General features: G+C 48.6%; 7 protein-coding genes across 7 annotated transcripts; 3 read left to right on the forward strand and 4 right to left on the reverse strand.

The window, feature by feature from the left end:
• Nucleotides 1–289: 289 nt before the first annotated feature.
• On the forward strand, nucleotides 290–1,509 carry ACHE_30756S (putative TIM barrel metal-dependent hydrolase; the record flags this gene model as incomplete). Its single annotated transcript, XM_043277410.1, has 2 exons — nucleotides 290–352; nucleotides 532–1,509. 2 exons carry the CDS (start codon nucleotides 290–292, stop codon nucleotides 1,507–1,509), a joined length of 1,041 nt encoding a protein of 346 aa, XP_043135291.1.
• Nucleotides 1,510–2,666: 1,157 nt separating this feature from the next.
• ACHE_30757A (uncharacterized protein) lies at nucleotides 2,667–3,467 on the reverse strand (the record flags this gene model as incomplete). Its single annotated transcript, XM_043277411.1, has 1 exon — nucleotides 2,667–3,467. One exon carries the CDS (start codon nucleotides 3,465–3,467, stop codon nucleotides 2,667–2,669), a length of 801 nt encoding a protein of 266 aa, XP_043135292.1.
• A 4,725-nt stretch (nucleotides 3,468–8,192) lies between these two features.
• agdC (putative alpha-glucosidase) lies at nucleotides 8,193–9,629 on the reverse strand (the record flags this gene model as incomplete). The annotated part of the gene is made up of 3 exons (XM_043277412.1): nucleotides 8,193–9,081; nucleotides 9,137–9,245; nucleotides 9,296–9,629. 3 exons carry the CDS (start codon nucleotides 9,627–9,629, stop codon nucleotides 8,193–8,195), a joined length of 1,332 nt encoding a protein of 443 aa, XP_043135293.1.
• A 2,308-nt stretch (nucleotides 9,630–11,937) lies between these two features.
• On the reverse strand, nucleotides 11,938–13,334 carry LAD1_1 (NAD(P)-dependent alcohol dehydrogenase; the record flags this gene model as incomplete). The annotated part of the gene is made up of 2 exons (XM_043277413.1): nucleotides 11,938–12,931; nucleotides 13,006–13,334. 2 exons carry the CDS (start codon nucleotides 13,332–13,334, stop codon nucleotides 11,938–11,940), a joined length of 1,323 nt encoding a protein of 440 aa, XP_043135294.1.
• Nucleotides 13,335–15,213: 1,879 nt separating this feature from the next.
• On the forward strand, nucleotides 15,214–16,069 carry ACHE_30760S (F1F0 ATP synthase subunit g; the record flags this gene model as incomplete). Its single annotated transcript, XM_043277414.1, has 3 exons — nucleotides 15,214–15,475; nucleotides 15,675–15,759; nucleotides 15,829–16,069. The coding sequence occupies 3 exons, from the start codon at nucleotides 15,214–15,216 to the stop codon at nucleotides 16,067–16,069; spliced, it is 588 nt and encodes a 195-aa protein (XP_043135295.1).
• Nucleotides 16,070–16,782: 713 nt separating this feature from the next.
• Nucleotides 16,783–18,990, forward strand: rok1 (RNA-dependent ATPase ROK1; the record flags this gene model as incomplete). Its single annotated transcript, XM_043277415.1, has 1 exon — nucleotides 16,783–18,990. One exon carries the CDS (start codon nucleotides 16,783–16,785, stop codon nucleotides 18,988–18,990), a length of 2,208 nt encoding a protein of 735 aa, XP_043135296.1.
• A 69-nt stretch (nucleotides 18,991–19,059) lies between these two features.
• ACHE_30762A (uncharacterized protein) lies at nucleotides 19,060–19,757 on the reverse strand (the record flags this gene model as incomplete). The annotated part of the gene is made up of 2 exons (XM_043277416.1): nucleotides 19,060–19,500; nucleotides 19,557–19,757. The coding sequence occupies 2 exons, from the start codon at nucleotides 19,755–19,757 to the stop codon at nucleotides 19,060–19,062; spliced, it is 642 nt and encodes a 213-aa protein (XP_043135297.1).
• Nucleotides 19,758–19,846: the final 89 nt, after the last annotated feature.

Genomic DNA, 19,846 nt, shown 5'->3' on the forward strand with positions numbered 1-19,846 from the left:
TCACCATGCTTGCGTTTTTGCGCCGGAGAAGAATACGGAATTATGACTGACGAATTGTCAGTGGGTCTGTGGCTCATGGTATCCGTTTAATATGACCGTATTTTTTTTATTTTTTATCTCCTGCCAAAACGTCTTCTCGGTATAGAGTCGCCGGGAAGCCGGTTTCTGTTTCGTGACAGCTCTCGCCGGTGTACTATTCGCGACAAACGATCGGCTGAGCCAACGGAACTAGTCATATCAGGCTTGGTTGTGTGGGTGCTCTCTCTTCGCTCAGAGTCCGCGCTGGATCATGGCTTCTCTGCGGTTATGTCGTCTGCAAGGAGCCATCGGGCGACCTCGTCTAGATGTACTGGTAAGTGATGGCCCAGCTGGCGTGGCACATTGGGTATAACATGCCCTTTGTTCCTGTTTGGCGTCTACTTTACCGTCCTGTCATTTCCTTGCTCTCTTCCTTGTTATGCTTCTTCCCTAACTATAGTCTCACGCACCATGGCTATCTTCTCCGTGTCCGGTTTACTTACATTCGTCAAGCCCAAGACTCGCTTCCTTGAGGGCCTCCCCCGGGTTTCATTTTCCTTCGGAACTCACAAAGAAGAACCGCGAGACTATGTCTACGAAACACAGAAGGCTGCACCAACGCTACCACTGAAGCACAGACTCCCGCCGCGCTCATGGGATAGCCATATGCACGTCGTGGAACCCCAGCGGTATCCCATCGCCGCAGACGCAGTGTACCAACCACCTTCGCATACGCTCAAGGATGCCATGGCCTTCGAGTCGTCTATCGGAGTCGAAAACATCGTTCTTGTGCAACCATCAATCTACGGAACCGACAACTCGTGTCTTTTGGAAGCACTGAAGAAAACTGGCCCCTCTCGCGGACGAGGGATAGTGGTGATCGATCCGGAGACCGTCGAACCCTCAACACTTGCGGTATGGCACACTCTCGGTATCCGCGGCGTCCGAGTCAACCTGAAATCCGTTGGCAAAGTGATGGACGAGCAGGAACTGGAGGAGACTTTGCTCAGACATGCGGAGATAGTCCGTCCTCTGGGATGGATCATCCAACTTTGGGTTCCCCTGCATATGCTACCGATGCTGGAACGCATTGTCCCCCGATTAGGCGTCAAAGTTTGTATCGACCATTTCGGAGGGCCTGAACTTTCCTCGATCACCTGGAAAGATGATGTGGACTTGTCTTTCGATCCTTACTCGCTTCCCGGTTTTTCGTCTCTGGTCTCCCTGCTCCGTGAAGGAAAGACGTACGTGAAGATCTCGGCACCTTACCGTCTCAGCAAGGACAAGCAAATGCGGGATATCCAGGCCATTGCCCTCGAACTCTTACGTGTGGCTCCTCAACGGGTGATCTATGCTTCGGACTGGCCCCATACACGATTTGATGGTATGAATATCAGGCCCTTTACGGAATCGTGTTTACGATGGTGTTCAAGCCAGCCAGGACTGGCTGAACGAGTTTTCCGTTTGAATACAGAGGAGTTGTTATGTTGATTTCTTCTTATCCTTTTCCTTCTGTTTGCATTTGCATTACACGACATCATGACGAGCGATTTAAATTCTTCAGCGATTGTACATACATCAGCGTAATACCACTGCAGTTATCAACCCTTACTACTACCATTAAGCGCCATCCGGCAAATATTCGGAACAAATCCCGTGACATCGCCATCAAGGTCCTCACAAGGCCGACGGCCGGTGAGATTCAGGTTTGTTGTTTTGGTTTCCACACTGACTTCGGACACTTTCCGTCGTGATGGGTCCGTATCAGATCGGGGGTTTTGCCGAGTTCCATATCTCGGCAAGGATACCCTAAAATTTTGACGGCTTGATCTTTATGTCATGCATGTATACATATAAAAACTGTCGGATATTTTGATAGGGTCGTAGAGGGAACTACAAGTATGTCACCGGCCAATAGTTGTAGTTATAATTGTAGCTGTAGCCGTAGCCGTAGCCTTCTATTCAAACTGGGCCGGTGCGTGGATATCTGCGCTGCTGCATTACTCGCCGATTTTTGAACATGGCCTGTGTTACACAGAATGATAGTTCATATTGTTGATACCAGGCATCCGAAATGCCCCAGCATTATGCTTCTGTTATACGATAGTCCGTACAATAAACGAAAACGACCCAACTTATTCACGACAAGGCATTCAAATACACTAGCATCCATCGACGAGATTTGTGAGAAGCACCATGTAACCACCATCAAATCGCCTGATGTAACTCGTATTAAATATAAGATGTAGAGAAATAAGGAAAAGTTCGCGTAACATGACATTGTCGCTGGCTGGAATGGGCTCTATCCTTGTTCCGCGTCGCGGCATGCGCTTCGCAATTTCTAGGTTGCTATCACTGTAAGCTTGATTAAGGGCAAGTTCGGGTTTGGATTCTGTAGCCCCAGTTTCAACAAGGTATGCGCATGTTTCTAAAACAGCAGCAGGTTCCTTCAATGACAGTCTCAATTGCTTCTTATCATTCACGATGTTGGGTCGATATCCGAAACATGCCTTATAGCGTACTCAAGTAAGCGCTCTGCGACGGCTTTTCGACCAGTAATGATGGCGACATATGAAACGGATCCAAAGATGTTAGCAAATCCAGAGAGTGCTGGGGAAGAAGCTAGAGCACACTGAAAATAGCCGCAGCTATTCGCCGACAGTGAACACACGGCCGGCATCGAACGTCTTCTGTGGATACATATAATACCCCTTTTGATTCGTCATGATAGATTTTCCACCCTCATCCTGAAACTCACAGTTGTAATGCGTATGCCCAAAAGCCCATGCCACAACATTAGACCGTCTCCAGCACTCCTCCCCACTCAGATCCGTAACAAACCCACTCGATACCTCACTTCCTTCGTGTCTGGGATCCCTACTCCTCGGATCTGTGCTGGGACTGTGGTGTGAAAAAATCACGATCCGTCGATGCGGCTCGTCCACAGCCATTCGGCCAACCTGGTCATTAAGCCAATTGAGATCCGATTCATGCGCAGCATTATGCTTATCCACATCCCACCGTAGAATATCCCTAAAATCGACCATTCGGCTCTCAACAGCAAACTCCTGGTGCAGAGGGACATGCGAGAATAGTGTACATCCCAGTATCGTAACCTCATCACTAATGTCGAACCTGGTCTGATCCAGAAAAACGAACTTCCCCAGCATGATCTTGCGTCTATCCACCTTTGCTTGGAACTCCCGCATTTTCTTCCTCGCGAGCTGGAACGACATGTGATAGGGATCGTGGTTACCAAGGAGGTAGAAGACGATTGAGTAGCGGCTGAGTTGGTCTTCGAGGAAGGTGAAGAGTTGGGAATCAGCAACGTGGCCGATGTCACCGAGGAGGGCGAGGTTGGGGGTTGTTTGTGGGAAGGTGTAGGAGGTATAGGAGGGGTGGGTTTCGAGGTGGAGGTCGGACATTATTTGGAGGTAGACGCGAGTCATAGTTATTGATTTGGTGGATGGAATCTAGGATGTTGAAAGGTCGAGGGTAGTTGTTTGTAGATGGAGCTCCGGTATGACCTCACCCATATCTCGGCGGTAATACAGCCCTACGCTCGAGTATCACCCTCAACCGTACTCAATACCATAGAAAACAATAGGGAGAACCAAGCGTGTGCTGTATTAACCACGTGTGCGAGAAATGATAAAAATGACATTCATAAGAACAATCACCACTTCCTAGCTAAGAGTGCCATGTAAGTGAGTTTAAATAAATGACTAGCTGACGGACATCCATTTTCTCGGCTTGGTTGGGCTGCTCAGGAAGTATCTATAGAACGACTTCAATGGAGCTTCCTCTTTGTGCATAAAGTCAAAAAATTTTGAATATTGTAATGTAAGAACCTGTTGACTGTTTGTTGTAGTGAGTGAGCATGGATAATACGGTCTTGCTGAGGCCCCTTGAAAAATAACATAAGGATCTAGATTAGCATATTGTTAGCGATTTTGAAACATACCAAAAATGAAAAGTATAGAGATTTATGCATACAGAGAAAATGGTGTGATTCTCAAGAGCAAGAAGATCTTCCTCTCTCAACCGCTTTCGAATGGCGGTAATAATACCGCCCAGCTCTCCTAAGAGGACAGTGCTTGAAGATTTCACAGCAGTAATGGCAGGTGGCGATAGTAACGTGAGCATAATACCCGCTACCGTCCTCCAGTAGGAGCTTCGGTTCCAGAAATCCCCCATTGAAGTCTCCGTTGTTGGATAACCGAATAGCAACCCACTTCCAAATTCGTAGAATGAATTATCACCACTACAACAGATGTTAGTCCATCGTGTCGGGAATAAGAATGGGAGGGGTCGTTCACGTACGAAGTATAATGCAGGTTCTTCAGGCTAATCATCAGCGCGAGGCGTATTTCCTTCATGCGTCCCAAGTCCGTAGGGTAGAAAATGGCTTCAGACAAACATCTGATCTGACGATCTCCTCATGCAATTGGGGCCCATCTTTCGTATGTCCGAGGATTCCCAATGTTTTTTTCTGGCTCGTAGTTTTTGATTTCCATACGGTTTCCTGGTATCTGTTGCCGCTCTGTGATTCGGTAACAGTCCAGGTTCTTCGATGGGAAGAAGCTTGAAGTAGAACGGCTCGAAGCTCTCTATATCAATATCAAACTCAAAACTTACACCAAGCTCTCTCAACTGCTCTGCATTTACGAGAATCATCTCTTGCCTATTGGCATAATTCCATAGTGCGTCGATAAAATCGTCAACTTCATCTGCATCATCAGGATGCCCGAGTGGAGAGCAAAACGGCATGGCTTGAAAATATAAAGAGGGAAGATATGAGAAATAATATTTAAAGTTGGCGCAATGGATGCCATGAGGTATGCTATTTCTATACTCTTTTCTCCATTTGCTTTGTTTGCATGTAGTTTTTCAGTGAATAATCTTTGTTTTTCATCACCTTCTATCTCACAACACTATCTCTAACCCATCCTCAAACCAGCAGCTCAATTGTTTCAAATTTTATATCTCTCGTCGTTAGCTGACGGAAACTGCAAACATATTGAGGCTAACATACTACATTCTCAACCATTATGGTATCGCTTTGGAAATCTTGGTTTGACCGTTGACTCTCTTAAAACGGAGCCTAGAAGCTCCAGCTTAAGGTGTAGCTGAATGGATAATCGGAAAACTTGACTAATTAAAAGCATCTAGCATCTAATCATAATGGAGTAATCTAGATGGTAGAGTAGCTAGCAACAAGACTCCTCCTTCAGGTCTTCTCCTTCTTCTTCTCCACCCCCCCCCTTTTTTCTTGAACATAATTTTTATTCGTGTAGCATCAGCACGTTGCAGTCCCAGGAAAATCGTAGGGCAGGCTCCCATAGTGAACATATGGGCCACTTAATAGCTATACTAGCTATCCAGAGAACGGGCGTACAGCTGAACGGAGAGCGCTTGGATCTAGTGGTCCACGGGGGCCGGTTTCGACTCCCGGCCGTCCCTTTTTTTTTTCTTTGCAATTTCTTTTTTGTCTATTTCCAGTAGTATGTAGTTCCTGACGTTGTTTGGTTGTTGTTGCCTATATGGTGGCGACGGGCGGGATGTCGAGAACCTGACCCAAGACTATCCCTCATGCTGCACAAAAAGTACACCTTTTTATCCTTATTATTATTATTATCTTATGGCTTTATGCTGATATGCAAACCTCTGGAACGATACGTGTCGTGATAGCACTGGGGTTGCTACTCTGACGGTATGAGCGGACATATAACTTAGGGCTGGCTTTAGATGGTCGCTGCCAATACTAACAAGAAACAGATGGTAATCTTGTTGATTGCTATACATAGATTAATCTGCCGTATAAGCTACAGTGCTCCATGATTCGCGTGTTATATTAGTATTCAATGCATGAAGAATAAGGAGCGATCCCTGTCTGGGGCAGTAACGTAACCGGTAAGCGAGCGCCGCACGTAAGCGAGCGCCGCACCTATCTATACCCTACTATTTTAAATGCATTTTTAACCACCCAAACACCATTATATTAAAAAAGTTATCTCTGAGGGCAATGGTCTGATCTATGCCCTTCCTGTCCACATTTACTACACTTTGGCAACTTTCGTCTGATTGGCGGAGGTGGTAAAATAGGCCTTGTGGGTGGTCTTGCCGAGGGTGATCTAGGTGGTTCAACTGCCTCAACTGGGGGTTGTATAGCCTCCTGGCACTCCTGGACAGTCATTCCTCCTTCATTTGGTATTCTTCTATTTGATCGAGTGCGTTTCTGCTTCTGCTTTTCATTTGCAGCGCGTAATTGGCCATTTTCATGCGCTAGAAATATAGCGCTATTCATAGCGATTTCACAGCCTTTAACAAGCTGGTTGAGCGCTTGGTTGGTCGGACTGGGTGGGCTTTTTGACCTGCGCTTTAAAAAGGCTTTAATTGAGGATGCCTGCTGTTGTAGTTGAATGAAGTTTTGAGGTGTTTTTGGGGTGAAATGGCTGGCTTGACTTGATCGGCTTCCAGGGCGGCTCCCGGGGGGTGTAGGTGTTTTAAGCTGAATATTTAGCTTATCTAGCACTTGCTGAGGGTTGTATGGTGCTAAACCAGCAGCTGCAAAGCTATTTTGAATGTTCTGGGGCTTAAAAGCTTCCACACGAGCGTTTGGATATGCTGCAAGAAAATCGAGTTTATCAATGTGGTTGATGCGGGCACGCATTTGGTCTTCAACTAGTTGACCATAAGTCCGCTTTAAGACAGCAAAACACCCGATATCGAGGGGCTGTAAAAGATGTGACGAATGTGGTGGCATACAGATTGGAATAATTGAATTTTCAGCGCATACTTGATCGAATTGGGGAGTTAAATGACTCCCATGGCCATCAAGGACTAAAAGTCGATATGTTCCTTGTGTACGGCTTGTTGTCACTGGAATAAAGTGTTTTTGAAGCCACCGAAGCCCGATTTCATCTGTAGTCCACCCATTTTGACTAACTTCGAAGCGCCAGTCCCCTGGAAGATCATCAAACCATCCCTGGATGAGGTTTTTGCCTTTGAAGATAATGCATGGTGGAAGCACCCATCCAGATGCATTGATTGACTCAATAGTAGTCACCCACTCCCGATTTCCAGGCTGTAAAACTGATCGCCGACCATAATACTCTGATCGAGTAACAACTTTCTGTGTTGATGTAAGGCCCATCGCAAAGCCTGTCTCATCAAAGTTGTAGATATCTTCAGATAAGATACCATACTGAATAATTGTCTGTTGAACACAGTCAAACCATTGATGAATCACCTTCAGATCTTCACATTTTGCCCGTTGATAATCATATCTTCGTGAGAAACGTGTCTTGAGCTCTGGTTGTCGATTAATGAAGTTATAAACCCATTTTTCACCGACTGTTTGGATTGGTGATTCCCCACGCTTTGCAAGTAGAAGATTTGCCATATCTCGTACATGCCCTGGCCTAGGCGCTGCTCCACGACGATCCATAGAGAGTATCCATTGTAGAAGCGATTCCTCTTCATTCTGTGTCAATTTATGGTTATTAGCACGCGTGTCTTGACGTTGAGGTCGTCCGGCTAGACGGCGTCGGAGTGTTCGATCTGCTATATTGAATCGACGTGCTGCTTCGCGTATAGAGGTAATTTCTTGTTTTTGAAAAGCCTCAATTGCAAGTAGGACCCTACCCTCTTGCTCAATGGAATCTCGCTTCAATTGAATGCGTTTTGGTGGCATGATAGGTGGTTGAAGGAAGTAGAGTGCGACGCGGGCAACGCGAACGCGTTAGGTGCGGCGCTCGCTTACGTGCGGCGCTCGCTTACCGGTTACGTTAGGCAGAAGCAGTAATTATGCCTGAAATCCCAGGCATAGACTACCGTGACTGTTCACTTTTAGAAGACGTGCTCTCATTGGAAAAGCACAATCGGGTGAGAATTGCCTTTATTAGGACGATACGTGAACTTCACCGCTTTTTCATATTGTCTGGGATGCGAGATTATACTGACTAGAATTTGAATTTGCCTTGCTTGATGAAGGACACTACGCACGATGAGCCGGTTATTCCGGCGCTTGAAGAGAAGTATGTCGATAGTGATGAAGTGTTGATGGCCCTAGCGGCTCGAACAGAAAATGCGTCGAATATTTTAAAGATAAAATAGTTATGATGTTAATTGTACGGCAATGTTGCCTCAGGTACTATGCCACTTCTGTACAATTAAATCTTCACAGACGTCTCCTTATTCAACTTGACCTGCACCTCCTTCTTTTCACTCTTCTCTCCCAACAAAGTAACAGCCTCCACAACTGCATCACCATCATACTCGAACTTCCCACCAATCTTCAGCTCACCATCACGGTACTCAAACTCGATCTCAGAGGTCTTAGGCTGCTCGAGCGAGTCGCCATCATCCAGGTACAGACTACCCGATGCAGCACCGTCGAGGCCAGGAGCGATGATCAGCTCGAAGCCCTTCTTACGCAGCTCGGTGGTTGTAGATGCTCCCGAGCTACGTGCGGGGATGACGTTGCCGCCGCGAATATGCACGGGGATATCGGTGATGTTGACATTTTGAATGGTTGTGTGCGTGCCGTTTCCGCGCAAGGGAGCACCAGTGTGCCAGTCGTAGAAAATATCGTCGGGGAAATAAGCCTTGACGGAGCGGGAACCCTTCTGCGTGACCGGGGAGACGAGGATAGCGTCACCGTAGAAAAACTGGAGGTCATTGGAGAAAGTGTTCTTGTCCTCGGGGTAAAGGTAGAAGAGAGGCTGGAGGAAGGGTTCACCGGTCTGTGTCTGGTGGTGGAAAGCTGTGTAGATGTAGTCGAGAAGACGGTAGCGGGTATTGATTGCCTTGCGAGCGGATTCGGTGACGGTGGGCCAGTGGTAGAACTCCTGTGGGCGGTACCCGAGATCATTGTGGTTGCGGTAGAAGGTGTAGAAGGATCCCAGTGCTGCCCAGCGTGCGCAGAGCTCTTCGGTAGTATTGCCACTGAATCCGCAGACGTCTGCGCCGACCATGGGGACTTGGAACAGGGATCCGAAGGAAAGGATTTGCTGGATGGAGGCCCTGTATCTGTCCCATTGGCTCAGGTTGTCACCCAGCCTGGTTCGTTAGTGATGGGAGCAAGATTAATAAGAAAAAAAAAAAAAAAACCTACCAGTGTCCAACGTGTGATCCGGCTCCTGCAAAGGTACTGCGAGTGATGATTAATGGCCTCACATCTTGACGGCGTTGCAGCATGGATTTGCGCGAGACAGCACCCATCACTATTTTCGTTAGACATAAGATCTATTAACCAACGCATGGGTGAACTTACTTGTACCATACATGTTGTGAGTGTCATACTCGACATATCCTCCTGAGTGAACGAGATCCGTGTCGATCGTTTTCTGGCTCAAAGCTCCAGCAGCGTTACGGATCTTGTATGGCGGGCTGATGAGATTACGATCAGGGAGGCCAATCTTCTGTCCCTGTTCCCTCTTTGCCAATCCACGCTTTGATGAAGATGGCTGGAAATCGGAGGGGAATCCAGGCAATGGACGCGGGTTGCTCGCACGAACCGAGGGTGGTTCTGGCGGGAGGTCATTCTCCTCCGAGTAACGCTCCGGGTTCGGGCATGGATACGGGCACATGTTGGCAGCTTCATTCATGTCGATCCACAGTCCATCGATGTCAACGCCGGTCTCTGGGTTGAAGAAATCATTGAATTCCGCATCCCAGTATTTCTGTATGTCAGGATGAAACCAGTCAGGGAAAGCGGTAGCACCAGGCCACACAGCACCTAATCGATGGTCAATCATTTATTGTCGGGTATAATAGAGTTGAAAACGCACCCTTGTAAAGTGTCCCGTTCTCTCGTTTAATGAAAATGTCCTGGTCCAGACCCTTCTTGTACGCAGAATTGTCTACAGTATATTAGCAGATACTCGTGTCAGTACTGGATAGCAAACACTTACTGCTAGCACTAACAGCCGGATCAACCATGACAATATAGTGCTGGTCGTGGTCATGGAGGTAGTCCACCAATTCGCGCACCTTCTCCAGAGGATATCTGGCTGGATCATTGGTGAACACCCTTCTCCTGTCCATGTAGTCGATATCGTTCCACATGGTCTCCAAGGGGATTCCAGCCCTGCTGTAGTTGTAAACAACTTCAGCAGTCTCGTAGATATCTCTGTAGCCGTATTTGCAGTTGTGGAACTAGTGCATGGTTAGTTGGTTTCCTTGATTAATTTTGGGTAGTAACATACGCCAAAGGTCCAGTAGCTCTGCATGGCTGGAAGACCAACAATCTCAGAGTACTGAGCGCTGACATCCTTGGGAGTCGAACCAGTGAAGAAATAGAAGTCAAAAACACCGCCAAGGGTGTTGTATTCAAGATACTGCTTGCCGTCTCCGGTCTTGTCGAGCTTCACGTCCATTCCGTTGGAGTTCAAGAGGAATACTCCGTGTGTTCCCTTGTCACCACGATGGTCGTAGTACACTGGATGGCTACCATACAGGTTGCTGTCAGGAGGAGCACCGGGGGAGTCACGATTCCAAAGAGTCCGAGTGTAGTTGGTCGTAGGCAGACGGAGAGAGTCACTGTGTTCTCCCAGTCCGTAGATATGCGGGTCCTCAGGGAGCCAGGTACGAAGGTTCAAGTACTGAGACTGGAAGATAAGCTCCGAGGCAGACGTGTCAAATAGCACTTCATCCCCTTTGGTGACGGTAAAGGAGAACGGCTCAGCTTTGTAGTCGAACTTCAGTGTTGAGTTTTCGCGAGAGCCACCATCACTGTCGGGTCGGGCCAAGACAGACTCGGGCACTTGGTAGACTTGCTCATCGGCATCGTAAATCATTACATGGAGACGTTCATCTAGTAGCATTAGCATAATCTTGACCAGTTTCATTGTACAACAAGAACCTACCGGTTTGGTACTCGACAAGGAGCTTCAAGCTCTCCAAGTCGGAACCATACGTATTGCAGGGCTTGCCAGCCAACACCAAGTCAGCCTCCAAAGAATTGGACCCTTCTTGAACATTGGTTGCCTTGTATCCAGGACAGTGTTGGCTATTCTGTCTAGACCCAATAGCGGCTGCCCCTGCAAGGGGTGCAAGCAGGAGAAGACTCCCCAACATTGTGGCCTCAAAAGAACTGAAAGGATATGGTAATCTAGCTGTCGTATTCAACCCGGGCTACAGCCTGGTATTTATATTGCTGACATGCGTCGAGGGATTTCTTTTACCGGATATCCAATGTGGGGTGCAACAGGAACCGATAAATTGTATTAACCCGCCAAAACACCTTAAATTATTGCATCCATAACCACAACGAGATTGACCGAACAAACCAACGCTCAACAAACCCGAACCTCACATTCCAAGACCGGAAATTTGTCGGCTTCGGCACTGCACAGCGTCCAATTGACTTTGTAGAGTGGACGGGGCCGGCAAAACGCTAAATCTGGAGAAATATGGGGAAACCCTGGTCTGTGAGGTCAGACCGCGGGGAAAGTCCGTGCAACGGGAGGGCGTCGTTGGTCGAGGGGGAGGTCCAGCATCGGCCATTTATCGGGGAACTTGACGGTAGCGTGTCTTCCAAGACCAATCTCCGTCGGGATGTAGCGCTGTTTGCTGTGCCCCTCCTGCATTATGACCATTATCATTCCAGTATATTAGCGGAGAGATCGAGATGGCTGTCTTTGCGGGAATCCGTGGGGTTAAGAGAAGGGGATAGTCCTGGATACAAAGGGGGACAATTCCTCGACGTGCCAAGGCTTGGCTTGGTGTTTGTACAAAATTATGCACGCTGAGTTGTGCGGTTTTAATAATTTTAACAATACACCGGAGCAGCTCTCTATTGTTTGAATTGGCATCTCTAGCAAAGGTATTTAGAAAAGAAACATCATATAACAAGGTCATCACAATGCAAATAAAACAACACCACCCATAAATTCACAAACAAACTCCATTACCTTAGATACTCTGACCAGCCGACGAGGCCTTGACATCTTCCTCTGAACTCATGATTTGGACCTTGATGGCACCCGTTCGCGGGTTAGAAGCCGTGTCGAAAGCCTTAAGGGCGTCTTCGAGCGCGTAGCGGTGGGTGACGAGTTTCCTCAAATCAATCACACCGTTCTTCACCAGACGGATGGCGCGGGGCCAGGTGTTGGAGTAGCGGTACTGGTATTGGAGGTCGATTTCCTGGGTACTAAGACGCATGAATGGGATCTTCATCTCATTCTTACCAACACCAATCACGAAGACCTTGCCACCGAATTTCACACTCCAGATGGCGGAGGCGACACTGCTCTCCACACCTGTGCATTCCAGAGCAAGACGGGGTCGCAAAGCGTCCGGTGCGGAGCCGTTGCCATCATTCATGACGTTAATGATGCCCTGAGCATTGTCCTCCGCTGAAAGGTTGGCCTGGACCTTGTAGGTGCGCACGTCGGGCACCAGCGACTTGGCAAATTGCAATCGTCCCTCATCGATGTCTGTGATGACGATGGGCGACGCACCTGCGGCGCGAGCACTGAGGAGTGTAATAAGACCAATGGGACCAGCTCCGGTAACCAGGCAGGGGTCACCCAAACGAAGTCCACTACGCTCAATTGCTGCCAGAGACACACTGAGGGGTTCCAAGAGCGCACCATCCTCATAGCTCATGTCTCCAATCTTGTGGCACCAAATGGAAGGGTGATTGACATAGCGGCGGAGGAGACCGTCGATGGGAGGAGTGGACAGGAAGGCGACATTTTCGCAGCCGTTGTATCGCCCGGTGAGGCAGGGCTCGCAAGCGTTGCAGATAATGTTGGGCTCGATTGCCACACGGTCGCCCGGTTTGAGGTTCTTCACGTCGGGAGCTACGGCCACGACCTGACCAGCAGATTCATGACCGAGGATGTGGTCGCCAGTAACGATCATAGGGCCGATGCAGCCATCATGCCAGAAGTGAACGTCGGATCTGATTCGAGCCAACAGCAAACAGTCAGTTATCGTAATCGCCACGGAGCTCAACAAAGAAAGATAAAAGCATACCCGCAAATTCCTGTGCTGCGAACCTCGACAGTGACCTCTCCAGGCTTCAGTCCCTTTCCACTTTGGACATCTTCGAGAGAAGGATGCGCTTCAGCGACCCAGAGGTCGTGGTTGGTGTTTGTGTAGACACCGATGTTGGCCTTGTTGACGGTAACAGTGGTAGCGCTAGCCATTATGCTGGTAGGACGACGTAAAATGAATGATCTATAAGGAACGAAAGATATGGAGGATGTGAAGGAAAGAAGAGGAAGGAGCCTGAGTTGTACTGCTTTAATAGCCAACCCAAAAAGAAACGAACGAAAATTCTGCAAACGAGGTGACACGGCCATCAGATCCCCTCCATCCAACAACACTCATGCGCATCTCGACTCTGGTGGAGTGGATGGAGTACAGCTTTTACCCGAACCACTTGCCCCGCGAACGTGGGGTTGGCCTGGAGGGCGTTATTGGCCGGTGCGGAGGACAGCGACTGATAACTAGCTGGACAGCATTATTAAGGATGTTGAGTGGCAAGAGAGAAAGCCACTGGCTATTCGAAATACTATTCCGTACTCTAGTAGTAACTGCTGAGTATGTAGCGCTTTTACAGGAGTACAGATGTAAAAATACATACAGGAAATTGAATGCCTCCAGTCGTAGTAGCATAGTGATATAGCCAAGATTGAAGTATGCCAGTTGGCTCGGTTAAATGATAAGGCCCAAAGAGGCGAAATAGCCATTTATCCCTGTCTATTATCCAGCTAATGTCCCAAAGGATTGATAGGGTTATTGGCTGCCTATTACAGCTATCTATTCGAGCTACCCCTATATAGATTCTGTGTATTGTCGCCAAGTTGCTTTATGATAGCTATAGCTAGAAAATAAGCCGGATAAATTCAGAACCCATTCATGTACCAAAACTGCAATACGGCATGATTGTGCTGTTCCCCTCCCCCCTTTTTTGACTTGTACGTGGTATCATGCTTGGATATGGGATGGAAAAGGATCTGTACTCGCAAAGATGTGTCTCGTGATTTCGGTCCAGTGTCCGACAGAGTACGGAGCTCTCACTCACACAGCATGTCGTCTGACATGAGGCATCCCAGGAGGTTCTAGGCCACTGGCCCTCGGCTGATTTTGAAATATCCCTATGTTTAGCAGCAAAATCGCTTAGATAGTCTCAAAGAGTAACAGTCCGCAATCAACATTGGTTCATGACCAGATGGTGTGGTTATATTAATGAATGCTGAGAATCAATCGAAAAATAGATTGGACATGTCCATGGAGCCCAAATTAGCATACGGCCACGAGCATTCCAGTATCCAGGAGGGAAGGAGGTGACTTCGACAGAGCTAGATTGAGCTCGATGTAGACTTGGAAGTGGTGTCAAGAATCAGAATGATATCAAATTCTTCCGATTAGATATTATCCACAGCCATCAAGCACTCCTCAGATCTTTCCAGAAAAGTTTATTCCAACGTCGTCTAAAAACCAGTGTGCGGGTTTCGGGGACCTTGACGCTTGGGCTCATCACTTGCCGGTGCCTATGCTTCGGGGATAACCAACGATAAGCCGTACTTGAGGAGACCCGGAAGAACCTTTCCGTGGGAAATATAGTTGATGTTTCCCAATTGTGCTGGGGAGTGCTGCATTAACGTCTGTGGGGTACCTCATCCATGCTCCTGTACCGCTCAACCGGCCGTCCTGCTCCGTTGCTCTATGTGTGCGGATAAGTGTGTAGCGAGGTGTAGTATTCTGGCTCTCTTGTCTGCTTGCCGACGGTATTAGATGATCGTTATATTCAAGTTGCAATAAGTAAATCCAGCATGAATGTCAGTGGTCAAGTGTTCCGGGTATGTTAGATGCCAGTCTTCCGAGCGACTATGAATATCAAGTCAGGTAGACTGCACACCACGGATGATATCACCAATGTATGACGGACATTAGAAGACTCCAGTGGAAAAGTAAATTAAACCAATTGGACAAGCTTGTAAAAGTGGCTCAATAATCTTTCAGAATTGACTGCGAGTGGTGAATGTCGGATGTAAATCACGTGAACGGAGGCCTTTTCCCTGAACCTTCCGAACTCAAATCTCAATTTGTGGCTTTGAAGTTGCTGCGCGACGCTCTTGACCCAGACCCATTGGACTCGATTGTCCTCCACCAGCGACTTCTTTTTCGTCTTCTCTTCCTTTTCTACCGTCCTTCTTTTCCCTAGTCGCTTCAGTCATGCCCGCCACAGCGTCCCGTGCCGTTCTGCGGCAGTCGCAGTTCTTGACCCGGAGGACCGCGGTCAGACATGCCTCTTCCTCCTCCGAAGCTGCCTCTAAGGCGAGCGACAAGGCCTCTTCCGCTGCTTCGAAGGCCTCTGAGGGTCTCTCTCGTGTTACCTCGTCGGCTGGCCCTGCCCTCACGAATGCTGCCCAGGGTCTCGGTGGTGCTTTGAAGAAAGTTGGTGGAAGAACCGGAAAGGTCATTACTTTTGTCGAGTGTAAGAGAAAGCCCTTCTCTCGCGAAATCGGGACTTGTTTTCCTATCGGATGGGTTCTCTCAATGGTTGCAATGGCTCGCGAGAGTTTTGTTTTGGTCGTCCCTCGCTCCATTTGCCTCCTTGATGGGCCCATGTCCTAGACTCGACTACCACAATATTTCTAGTTGTGCGTGACTGACAAAATGCGATGCTGGTTTAGCCATGATACCCCCTACCGTCTACTACTCGAGAGTCGGACTTGAGCTCGGCAAGCTGGTTTTCCGTGGCCAGAACATGACCCCTCCGTAAGGACCCCGTCTATCAAGTGAACACCGCGAAACCAAAGCCCCCTGCTAACCCGCTTGCTCCAACAGCAACCTGGCTACCTTCCAGTCTTACTTCCAGCACCTCCTCAACGCCGCCCGCAACCCCTCATCCAGCCCCCTCTCGTCGCAGAACATCCTGAACCGCATCCGTAGCGCCAACGCCAAAGAGATCGCACTTGCCGGTGTCACCGCCGCTGAGGTTCTCGGTTTCTTCACCGTCGGCGAGATTATCGGAAGAATGAACATTGTCGGCTACCGGGGGGAGGTTGCGCACGGAGAGCACCACTAGGTTTATAACACTACACTACACCCAAGTCATGTCTGAACCGTCCTTCATATATTTCCCCATTTTCCTTGCGTGTTTGTATTATTGTATGATAGACGATGGAATTTAACTGTTGTCTGAGGTAAAGACTTGTGTGTCTACCTGGGTGTCTGGTTTAAAATCAGGCTTTTTTCCGGGGTTGTGCGATCTCCAGACGTGGGGGAGGCTCTCCGGGCGAGCGCATCTTTGAACGAACCTTACTTGGGTATGATCCTGTATACGCATAATTTGAATAAAAGCATCTCTTCTCTGTCATTCTCGTCTAGGCCTTCTATAACCGCAATGCATAGTAGCAATCTTGAATACAAATACAGGGTACTTTAGACTAGCGGGACTGTCAACCGCGAACGGGCCAGCCGTTATACAACACCACTTCTGCATCCATCGTTGTAGATAAAAGGGTATTGAGCATTATACCAATTCCAAATGGCATTGGCTTACGGTCAATAATGTCAAAGCATATATTCTCTACTGCATTGTGCAGGAACCGACTTCATACAACACTGACAACCGGCGACTCTGATTGGTCCGTGCGCGGAACCGGCGCTGACTTTTTTTTTTATGTCCGACTACCAACCAACGCAAGTATCTTATTTTTCGGACAAAGACATCACTAACTGTCCAAGGTCTTCTAATATATTAGAAAGGGTCAATTTAACACGACCCGGCCTGTCACAATGGACGCATTCAAGCTCCTAACCAGGTCAACCAAGCTAAAGACTGGAGGCAGCGCAACTCCATCGGCATCCGCGCGCCTCCCGTCAACAGGCAAAGCAGAAAACCCACAGCTCTTCCGCAACGCAGAGGCCGAGAAGGTCCTGGAAGACGCCAAGAGCGGTAAAAAGAGGAAGAGGGGGCAGGAGCAGTTGCCTGAGAAGGATGATGATGCGGAGTTGGACTTTTTCAGCGGCGCGGGGAGTAAAAAGGCCTCCTCGGCTGCTGTGAAAGAGCAGGCTGAGGAGGGCTCTGATCGGGAAGGGAGTGATGGGACTGGTGATGAAGAGGGGGGTGGTAGGATGGATGAGGTGCAGCGGAGGACTGTTTTGAATGCGCATAAGATCAAGGTCACGGATCTGCGCGACCTCGAGGAGATTCAACCGCAGGTGCAAAGACAGAGCGAGGAGCCGAAGAAGAAGAAAAAGAAGAAGGCGAAGCAGGAGCAGGAAGCTGCTGCTGCTACTCTCAGCAAGAAGGAACAGAAAAAGGCGCGCCGGTTGTTCCCGCAGCCTCTTGTTTCGTTTAAGGAATTGCGCACGAGATATAAGATTTCGAGCAGACTTGCGGAGAATATTGCGGAGCAAGGATTTTCTGTTCCTACGGAGGTTCAACTGGGGAGTTTGCCTTTGTTGCTGGGCGAGCCTATGGTTTCCCAGCAGTCGAAGACAGAAGAGAAGGTTGAGCCTGATCTTTTGGTTGTTGCGCCGACGGGAAGTGGCAAGACCCTGGCATTTTTGATCCCGGTCATCAACAAGATTGTTCTGCAACATCACCAACAGCAAGATGAACGTGGGATATTATCAGTCGTTGTCGCACCGACAAAGGAACTCGCGGGACAGATTGTGAACGAAGGAAGGAAATTGGTTGCGGGTACCGGTGTGAAGATCACCATGATGAAGAAGGGTATGCGCGTGGCGGAACACGGGGACGACGATGACGAGAATGACGAGAATCTCTTGGACGAAGACAGCGCGGAATCTTCTGAGTCGGAAGAAGATGACAATAAGCCCAAGAAGAGCAAGGACCGACAAAAAGCTCCTGTTACCAAGAGTGACATTCTGGTAACCACCCCATTGATGTTCGTTAATGCACTCTCGGCCAATGGGACGAAGCCCTTGGCTACCTTGCCTTTGGTGAGAAGTCTCGTTTTTGACGAGGCGGATGTCCTTCTGGATCCATTGTTCCGCGAGCAGACCCTCGATATCTGGCGCGCCTGCACACATCCCGAGCTTCGTGTGAGCTTATGGTCAGCGACTATGGGATCGAATGTCGAAGATCTCACTAGGTCGACAATCAAAGAACGACATGAGACCGTCAGCAACATCAAATCATCACCATTGCTTCGTCTCGTTGTTGGTCTGAAAGATTCCGCTATCCCGAATATCCACCATAAACTAGTATATGCTGCAACAGAACAAGGAAAGCTGCTGGGACTAAGGCAGCTTCTTCATCCCACTGCGGCGTCTGCATCAGACGTACGCCTCCGACCTCCATTCCTGATCTTCACACAAACGATTCCTCGAGCAGTTGCACTGCACTCTGAACTACAATACGATATTCCTCCCGAGGCCGGGGGTTCCTCTCGTATCGCCGTCCTCCATTCCGACCTATCCGACGCCCAGCGATCCGAAATCATGAAAGGCTTCCGCAAAGGTGAAATCTGGATCTTAGTCACAACCGACCTTCTAGCCCGAGGCGTCGACTTCCGCGGTATCAACGGTGTCGTCAACTATGATATTCCCAACTCCGCAGCAGTGTATGTCCACCGGGTCGGACGAACTGGCCGAGCAGGAAGAGAAGGCGGTATCGCAGTAACCTACTACACGAAAGAAGATATTCCGTACGTCAAGAGCATCGCCAACATCATCGACGTCAGCGAGAAGCTACGTGGAAAGGAGGGCGAGAAGTCCGTCCAGAAATGGCTGCTGGATGCACTCCCAGACTTGAGCAAGAAGAATAAGAAGGAGTTGAAGAAACATGGTGTCAAGGCAAGACAGTCGTCGCTCAAGGCCGTTAAAGATGATAAGGAGCATAGGAGGACGAGGATTAGTACGAAAAGCGGTTTTGAGCGACGACAGGAGAATAAGAAGAGGGCTATTGTCAACGCCAGCCGCAACAGGAAAGCTAACGCGGCTAAGGATGTTGGAAGCGATGAAGAAGAAGATTAGTTCACTTAGATTCCCCTTTTGTTCAATAGTCATTGGATATTTATAAAATTCCCTGTACAATTACAAAATCTACCCAATTAAGTTCCTCTTCAACACCACCGGTGTAAACGCATTATCTAATTTCCCTTGCTTCTCCAAAACACCTTCCAACTCATCCCCATTTCTATCAAAATACACCCCCCATCCAGACCCATCTTCCTCCTCCACAGCCACAAATGCACTTTTATCTTCCAATACCACCGTCTTCTCATCGCCTGTCCAATCCCACGGCCCGACAACATGCTCGATGCTCTGCGAGCGGTTTCCGTATTTGAGTTGGTGCGTGTTCTTGTCCACGTATATCCAGCCTAATGCGGGTGGGTTATTGGATATGGTGGTCACAAGCCCCAGCCCTCGTTTTAGATGCTTCGTCTCCTCGGTCTCGGGGTAGTCGATGTAAAAGCATTCTGCCGTATGCGACTGCGACTGCGCTTGCGATGTCGAAGAAGACCGCGCATTTTGTAAATAGACCTACTCATATCTATCAGCCAAACACTCAAATCACTTTATCGCACGCAATACAATACCTTATTATCCCGTAATACAACCCTCCTCCCATTTACCTCACAATCCTCTTGCGTATCACCCGTACATTCAGCATCAATATGGAACTTGGCCATGCGGCGCGCGTCGTTCTTGCGCTCGTTCGCTTTGCGCTGTTCGCCGACGGCCAGTGCTGTGCCTGTCACGGTTGGTATGGAGGCTATGGATAGGAGGCCTAGGACCATTTCGTGTGTTTCTTTGCGTAGTCGCAGGATGTGCGTGGTTAAGGGTTGTCTCTATTGTAGGTGGTTGGATTGTGAAGATTGCGTTGGGG

The sequence above is a fragment of the Aspergillus chevalieri genome, chromosome 3, assembly GCF_016861735.1.
Source record: "Aspergillus chevalieri M1 DNA, chromosome 3, nearly complete sequence".
In the NCBI taxonomy this organism is placed as follows: domain Eukaryota; kingdom Fungi; phylum Ascomycota; class Eurotiomycetes; order Eurotiales; family Aspergillaceae; genus Aspergillus; species Aspergillus chevalieri.